Source organism: Sphaerodactylus townsendi, linkage group LG06 (genome assembly GCF_021028975.2).
Source record: "Sphaerodactylus townsendi isolate TG3544 linkage group LG06, MPM_Stown_v2.3, whole genome shotgun sequence".
NCBI classification, from domain to species: Eukaryota; Metazoa; Chordata; class Lepidosauria; order Squamata; family Sphaerodactylidae; genus Sphaerodactylus; species Sphaerodactylus townsendi.
In genome coordinates, this window is record NC_059430.1 from 41,962,102 (window position 1) to 41,971,094 (window position 8,993).

The 8,993-nt window shown below is 45.3% G+C and overlaps 1 protein-coding gene across 1 annotated transcript in view; it reads right to left on the reverse strand.

The window, feature by feature from the left end:
• The window catches only part of LOC125435008 (RNA binding protein fox-1 homolog 2-like), a 29,704-nt gene extending 20,926 nt beyond the window's left edge, over positions 1-8,778 (reverse strand). Inside the window, exon 1 of the mRNA XM_048500959.1 lies at positions 8,517-8,778. Within this exon, the coding sequence (XP_048356916.1) occupies positions 8,517-8,543 (27 nt within the window). The 5' untranslated portion in view covers positions 8,544-8,778. The remainder of the gene's footprint in view (positions 1-8,516) is intronic.
• Positions 8,779-8,993: the final 215 nt, after the last annotated feature.

Below are 8,993 nucleotides of genomic sequence, written 5' to 3' on the forward strand. Positions count from 1 at the left end.
GAGGTAGGCTAGGCTGAGAGACACTCTAGATTTCTTTCTTTTAAGGGTAGTTCCTCAGACCACAGAATCTTATTCATTAACACCATTTACAGTTCTCACTGGGAGTCAAGAAGGTCACAAAAGCATGAGAAAATGAAATGAACAGGAATGGGGTTCCAATAAACAGTGCAAAATGAATGTAAAAGTCTGAAAACCGAGCTGAAACCAAGCTGGAAGCATGACATTAGCATGACACATTGAATCATGAAGAAATTACACAGTAGGATCAGACATTTAGTGGAAGACGATCCATCCTCAGTAGTCTAGTTTCTTTACCAAGGCATCCTTCTGAACATTCTGTTAAAATATAGCCCCATTACCTGTATTAAAAAAGCAGCCAGAGAAGTGACTGCAAAAATGGGGGTGATATGAATGTTCCACCGAGCTCCTGATAACCTTTGAGCTGCAGGGTTCTGCACCAGCTGAAGTCCACAAGTTGACTTAAGCGAAAACCTTTGTAAAGTGCGTTACAGAAGTCTAGCCTTGATGTTACTGGGTGTGACTCTAGATGACCAGATCAACCACGTAAGGGCAATCTTCTAGACCAGAATGAGTTGAAAGAAAGACGCTTCTTGTTGCAGTAACTTTTTCTCCAGCAGCCATTCTTGATATAGTACAGCCCCATGGCTCTTAACAGTCAGTTGAACCTCAACAAAAGTGCAAAATACAACACCTTTCATGGTCTCCATCTTTCCAACCAGCATCATGTCTGTGTTGTCTGAGTCCTGTGTTTGTTTGTTTAGTCCTGTATTTATTTAAACATTTATAGTGTGCCGTTCTTCATGGTTCCATTATCAAACACATAACATACAAGGGGTTTGCACAACTGAATAAAGAACAGCGAACGATTGCACAAAAGCAGCTAGCAGTCCAGAAGAGCGAATATTTTCATACTTTTACTGTACTAATATTTATAGCAGGTACAATAGGGCTCAACATGTGAGTTTCATTCAAATTTGCAAAACAAACTGTAAAAGACTGAGTGAGAGAACTGCTGTCCCACCTGAAGGAAGTAGTTTATTGTCAGGACATTTGAGTCCCAGTGAAACAGAAGTCATGAACCTCTGAAGATGTATTCAAAGCCAGAGGGTATGAGCCTATTGTGGGAAGGATAGGCGGTCTCACAACCCAGGTACCACTCGCTTTGGTCATGGGCGAGGTAGTACTTCTGGCCACCAGTCGGTCACCTCCCTCCCCACTGTCCTACCACCTTGATCACTCATCCACTTGCTACCTGGCTCTTCCACCTGCCATCTTGTTCTCCCACCTGCCACCAGTTTCTCCTGCCACCTTGCTCACCAGCCGTCTGGCTCTCCCTCCTGCCACCTGGTTCACCTGCTGCTTCGCTCTACTGTCTGCCTGGTGCTGTGGAGAGGTAGGGTTGTGATTTGGGGGTGGGGGGGAGTGTGCTATTTCAGGCAGCCGGGGTGGTGGGGATGGTTCAGTTTTAGTACTTGCCCAGATATTATTTTCTGGCAGTACGGCACAACCAGAAACAATGCTGGAATCTGGTCAGCTTGTGGACTTTCTGTGTCGTATCAGAGACTCTATATTATACTAAATTGAATAATTCAGACTGTATCTCTCTAAGTTCAGACTTGGTTTTTGGATTCTACAACCAGTCTAAGAGAATTGTGACTGTGGAATTTGAATGAATTCCACAGGGCTCATACATTGAACCCTATTGTACATGTTGTAAATATTAGTTCAGTAAAAGTGTGAAAATATTCAGTCTACTGGACTCCTTTCTTCATGTTTCAACGTGGTTTATAATCATGTTGAAAACACCCTCATCTAAAACCAGAAATAAAGTAACAAACCCCAAAACTTTCCTCCCTCCACTTTAAACTATTTGACCACAGCAATCAGGAAGTGGATGACGATCAATCACATCAATGCTGGCTTTGGATAGACAAATATAGAGCTGAATATCCTCAACATACTGATGACATCCAATTCCAAAGTTACAAATGATGTCTCCAACAGATTTTATACAGAGGTTGAACAACATGAAGAGATACGATTGTGCCCTGTGGAATGCCACAAGACAGCTCCCTCGCTGAAGATAGCAGGTCTCCCATGATCTGTGAGGAGCAATTTGAACTAAACCAAGGCACATCCTGATACCTATTTCTCCCTCCAAATGCCTCGACAGGATAGCATGATTTACTGTATCAAAGGCTGCAGACAGTTCTAATAGGAGCAAGAAAAACATGGCCTTTGCATTCAGATGGAGATAATCATCTCAGGACACCATGGCCATCTCTGACCCAAAGCCCAATCAGAAACCAGACTGAGGAGATCCACAGCACATGTGTTACCTATGAAGACTGAAACTAGTTCACTATTGCTGCCTCAATAACTTTTCTCAGGTATGGCAACTTAGAGACTGGGTCATTTTTCTGCAGGGATGATTTTTTTTTAAGTAGTGGATTGACAACTGCCTCTTTGAGTAGCCAAGGGGAAGTGCTACAAGTTACTGACTGAGCACTCTGTATGAGAGTGCATGTGCAAATCTGTGACAGAAATCTCAAAAGTTGGGGAAAGGGGGAGGGGAACGAGGCTTTTTGTGGGCAAAACGTGCCCTCAGCACCCTGAACTTCCTTAATTTGCACAACATATAAGACTGCAGAATTTCCCTTTTCCTTGCAGCATAATTATTTTCAGCTCAGAATATAGCTTAATATATATGACGCAAAAAAAGGAGAAAAAATCTGGAATGCAAGAAGAAACAAAGGTGGCTCATGGTAAAATGACTTTTGATAAATGCCTGTCCCCTCTGACTGCTTTTCTCACAAGCAAGCCAGACTTCCCCATTAGAAGATGCACAGTATTAATTCCCTGTAATCTCAGTCATCATGAAGAACTCATGCTCTTTGCTTCATAGCCACAAGATGCATTTCCACAGGGAGCCATCATTGTGTCCTTATCTGTAAATGACTCTGGCCAACTCTCTACAGTCCATTAAGCTAATAAATCATGTTGAGACCTCTTCTTCAAACTATAGTGAACCAATATTCTGCATTTTCGTAACACTGTTAATGAGTGCGACACACTTTCCAGTAAGACTACCCAAAAATAAAATTCTGATCTATCAATTCCCAGTCTCCATCTTCTAAGCTACCTTATCTCCCCAACTAGAAATGTATTAAATTTCTGTGACTTATTTGTGGGACATGGCACTGCTGTATCAGATTCCCCTTTACACAACTGACCTGCCTAGAATCATTAAATGCAGCTTCTGCCTTCCTTAGGCCACTGACTGAGAATGTTTGGAGCAGTCTCGCCCGTGCTCTCGGCAAAGCCCAGCAGAAGGAAGGATTCGGAAGATGCTTACTAGGCCACGGTGTTCCCAAGGTCATCTTAAAACAGTTTTTAAAAGGCTTTTCACATATTTCTACACTTTAGGAAGAAGTCAAGGGCCCACACCCAAAAGGACAAATGGAAGCTTGTCCTCACATCAAAGTCATAACAAAGACCTGTAGTTAAAAATCTTCTTAGAAAGATGACAAGTCTTCCAGCTGGCGCCAGAGTGCTTCCATGGATGCTCCCAAGTTGAGTCCACGATTGCACAGCTGAAGTGACCTGAGCTTCATTCAATTTGCTTGCACTGTCCATCATTTGCACATACAGACTAGGCCACAGTCATGTGTGATCATCAAGAAAACTGAGTGTTATCCCAGAAGAGAACTTAAGGAGGGATGCACTGAAGTAGCAAAGACAGAAGGAGACAGCACTGATATAAACCTAGATGACTAAAACCAACACATGCCACCAATTCGCATTTAGCAGGAGCCCCATTCAAAGCCTCAGACTCCTCCTAAGACAACTGAACGTCACAAATCCATACAATGTGACTTTTCAACAGCCAGTCTTTACAAAGGGGACACAAACAAAAGTGAATTCTGCCATCAAAAGGAGAGGGGGAAAATCCATGTGGTGAGAGAGAAAATGAAACAGCATTAGAAAGGGTGCTATTTCAAGCGCAGGTGACAACTACAGCAGAAAAGGGTGAATTATAAGAAGGGGAAGTGCTTGAGAGTGTTGGTGGTTATAAGGGGGAGCTTTCTGAAAGGATAAAAGAAGCTCTGTAATACATGGCTTGGGGCGTAGGCAGACAGGCGGAGAAAGAGAGCGAGAGATCCTGCAACATATTGGAAGGGGAGGAGGAGCAGCTGTCTCCAAAATGAGTCTTCTGAGTAAAAACCAAAAAAAAAATTCATTTAATGTAACAGAATATTGTTTGTGTATCGGTAGTACAAGATAACCATCATCCCTGCAACTGCCCTTGTTCTACGTATAGCATACCACCTGCATTAATCCCATTGTAAAGTTAACAAAAGAGGCATTTATCTAGTCTGGCCATTACTGGAGGAGTGAGCAGGCAAAGATCAGAAAATAGATATGGGCAAACGGAGAAGGGGAGGGGATTGGTAAAGCACAAGCAGCCTCTAATGAATCAGGACACTGCCAAGCACAACGCTGTTCAGATTTAAATCAAATCTCCATTTAAGGAGCTCCTGCATTTGTACTTTTACAAAAAAGCAGACCGAGATTGCAATGTCTGGCTACAGTTGTTTGTCACAGGCGGGCGTGAGGCCTTGCAAGGAATGGGTTATGGCAAAGAGGGAGGAGGACAGGGGGGAAAAAAACCATATTGGAAAATATGAAGCAGCTGCTAGTTCTTTTTTACAGAGAGAGAGGGTGGGGGCAAGTCTCAAATCCATAAACCCAACACCTCAAGTTCTGGGCATAGCACAGTGAAGCTCACGCATGCCAATGTAAACGGTGCTAGCTAGAGGCCCAGAGAGAATGGGGGTGGAGAGAGAAGGTGGGGGGGGGGAAGCGCTGACAGAATGGAGTCACATCACTTTGGAGGGCTTACAAAATGGAGACGAATAATCCTTCAAGGAGACTCTGGCCTTCCACAAAAGGGAACGGCAGCCTGCCCCACCCTCCCGCAGCAAGAGCATTACCTATTCCCCACCAGGAAGGGCAGAAAAGCCACTCCCCAGCCTGAGGCACATTCAACACAAGAGCAGTTCTGAAGGAAGCCGCCCTCCTCAGCCTGCTTTTAATTACAGCAAACAGCCCCTCCTCCCACCAAGAGCAGCAACTGTAAAAGCAGACAGTGGCCCAGGTGAAAAGCTCCATTCCTCCAAGCGGGAGGGGACGGGGAGCAGACAATGGAATGGGTGATTCATTGCACAGGAACACACTCCAGAACGGGCTCCAGCCACATGGGCTTGCTGAACGGCTTAAAGGGGCAGCACACAGTTCTCTCAGGCACATTCCCCCATTTTCAGCTCTGATTGGAAACAGACACAGAAGAAAACGCCAGCAAGGCACTTGGCCTTCCAAGAGAGGGAGGGCTTTTGGCTCTCCAGAAGCTAGTAATTTAAAAGCATAACAAAAAAACTTGCCCGCTTCACATGTACATTCTCCTCCATCACTTTCTATTTCATCCACAACTAGCACTTCACAAACTGGGCCAGAGATTTGACTACCCTGAACTGAGAATGCAATGGGGCACTTCCCGTTTTATATGCTGGGGGTGCATAATTATAAATTTGGGGGTCCTATTTTTTAAAGCATATTAACTACTGAATGTTACTTCAGCATTCTCTTTGCCACTGTCCCTCTATTTCCAATGGCACTTCACTGGCAGAATGTGTTTGCACACTGGAATGCAAGTCTCTAACACAAAACAAAATGCAGTAACACAATCTGGATTAAAGTTCTGAAGTGCTTGCAGCAGATTCTGTAACGCTATCCGATTCCTTCTCAATCAGACCTCATACGTGACAATATTACAGTAAACTGAAAGAATTCTGTATCAGATCATTCACCTGCTGACATAAAAAGGAGGATAGTTTAGCTTTTTCTATTGTAAAGTTCACTAATATTGGGATTCACCTGGTTTCTGACTAAAGACACTTTTGGCAATTTCCTCCTTTGTAGTTTGTACCAGCAGTGGTATAGCATCAGTGGGCCATGCATCAGATATTCTGCTAACACAATTGATACATGGACGCAGAGTACAGAAGCATTCTCCATTCACTATAGCTTCTACTCATGATCATGGAAACATGCCATTAAAGAGTCAATATTACTGATGTTAGAATGCACATGAGGCCTCAGTGACTTATGCATTTAGCAACCTTAGAGAACAGTTTACTTTTCATACATGCAGTAAAAACCTCTATTGAATGAAACATGACCTGGGATTAGCAGTTCTAATCAGAATTGCAACTCTAAAAGATGGCAGCAGAAGAATAAATTATACCATAGCACCACCCTAAAGATTCAGTAACATTAAGGATCAGCCCAAAAAAGCCTATACTTCTCCCAAAGGCAGCCACATTAATGTTATGAACCGAAATACTTCCTTCATAAAGGATCTTGACTACTTGTCATTTAGTTTGCTGTATATATTCACTATAAGCATCAAACCAAAATAAAATGGCACACACTCAGGTCAGAGTCATATGTCAAGGTCAGCTGAGCTTAATCATTCTCAATCCTAATATCTGCTCATATCTGAATCAGTTCATAGGGATGTGCAAACCGGCAACATAGCACTTGAGTTCTTCAAATCTTCTCTGATAGGATTACAGCCTTTTCACTTTCTGTGTGTATGTCAATAGCGTCATTTCAAGTCTTGGCACATGGCTCTCTTGGTCACTTCCACATACTGTGCCACATTCAAAGCTACAAAAATGTGGAACTGAACATACACAATAAAACATAAGCACAAGGGATATAGAAAAATACATTAGATACATATAACCCACATAGCTATTTCATGCTTGCCTAACAGTCATATAACAGAAACATATAAGCTGCATTTTACTAAAAAAAAAAAAAACCAGGAGAATTGTTAAACCCATTTGGAAGATGCCCTACTGTTTCTGTGAAAACTTTCTTTGGATAAGTAACCCAGATAAAAAGGTAGCAGGCAGAAGATTCAGGGATGTGTTCATCAATGGACAGAGACCTTTCTGCCTCTGAGCCACTGAAATCAATGCAGGTCTACTGGCTGAAGAAGTCGAATGGGTACCAGGACCTGTAGCAATCCCCTCCTCAGCCAGTCATCTGGAATATGCTGTTCCCTGAAGTCAGACATGCATGATCTCATCAAAGTATAATGGAGAGAGATCTGGTTAAAAATAATACTGATGTATGGGTGCTATTGCAAGTTATGTGTCAAATGATGTACAGCTCTAAAGAACGTGTCAGACTCAGATCATTAAAAAAGTTTCCTAAAATGTTTGCCTTGGGAATATTCCCTCCAAAACACAGCCACCTCTGCAGGGCACTGCAGGACATTATATAACTATTAAGAGGAAAGTCCAGCTCCAGTGATGCTGCTTTCTAATCTCTTCTGTTTATTAATACCCCCTTCCACCCAAATGTTCCCTGTTTCCCTATTAATTTCCTAGGAGGTTTTCGTACTTAAAAAAATCATGCTGCTGCCCTCCCAAACAAGGGCCCCCAAAAGATAACATTCCCCGCAGGGTATAGAAAATGATAGCTCTTATCACTAGACAAATTCTCTGATAAAACATCACTTGCATTTGGAGCAAACACTGTTTCCTTGGGAAATGATAAGCAGCTCCTTTCCTGTGTCTATGTACAGCTGAAGTAGAGCTCATAGATTGGAGAGTGATCAGCACCAACAAGACGCCTGAAAAAAAAATGGTGTGTGTGTTGGGGGGGGGGGGGATGTTTACCTTTGTATGTCCCACATTAGTCATTAAAATGCAGATTCAGCGGAGCCTGCTAAGAGAGCTGCCTGTGCTCCAGGCACTGCTGCTATGCAGAGGGGGTTTGGAATAAATGTCTATTTGCAGAGTAAAACACAGTGACATTCAAGAAGAATTCCAGGATAATCGAACAGAAATCTGCCCAAGACCCCGTTCAGCTGATTTGTCAAAGAGATATAAGCTGCCGGTAACAATAAATGAATGCTCAAAGCTCCAACTACTGGTTCGGAAACGGCACAGGATAAGAACGCCACCTTGAATGCTGAAAAGCAGATCGGGGCGCCAATCCTTTGGCAGCCCCCGCAGAAAATGCACCATGCCCTCAAGCCAAAGGGACTCCCTCATGCCATTGCAATTTAGTGGCGAACCCTCCGTACCTCCGCAGTCCCTCCCCCCCCCCCCACGCCCTCCACACCAAGACAAAGAGGTAGACAAATCCCCACAGGGTCTTTCCTGAGCTGCAGCTGCACAGCACAGGAAACAGGAATGGGCCACGGAGCAGAGCGAGGAGGAGGAGGAGGGCTGCGCAAACACGCGCCACGCACGGCCAACATGATCAGCTACTCGGTTTGCGGGACTGGGCTGGGGGGGCGGTGCGGGGGGAGGGGGGGTCAGCGAGTGATGGGACCGCAAGACGCCCCCGATCCTCTTCGTCCAGAGGAGGGGACGGTGGAAGGGGACGCCGCGCACAGCAGCGAACACAGCCCTTACCTGAGTGACCATTTTCTTTTTCTCCATAAACCAAAGCGGGGGAGGCGTGGAGGAGAGAAACCCTTCCACCAGGGGGGGCTGTGCTAGGACCGCCTCGCCTCTCCGCGCGCCCCTCCACGTCTGCAAGGCGAGCCGGAGGCGGCGGCGGCGGCAGGGGTTCCCCCTGGATCCCGGGTCTCCTGCCTTTCTTCTCGCGCTCGCGCGCCTCCTTCCTTTCTTCGCTCTTCCTCTCCGCCTGCCTCTCCCCCGCCCGCCTTCGCCGCAGCTCCCGCCCCTCTCGCAGCCAGATGGCTGCTGCAAGGCCCACCCCCAATGCCGAAGGCAATTAATCAGACCCGCGGCCCGCCTCCTCCCTGCCTGGCCGGCTGCAGACTCAGACAGAGGGGCCTCTGGGAGGCTGCTGGCATCCTATTCCCGGGCTGGGCGCGCAGGCTCCGCTCGGACGCCACCGCTGCTCCTCTCCCGTAGGAAGGGTTT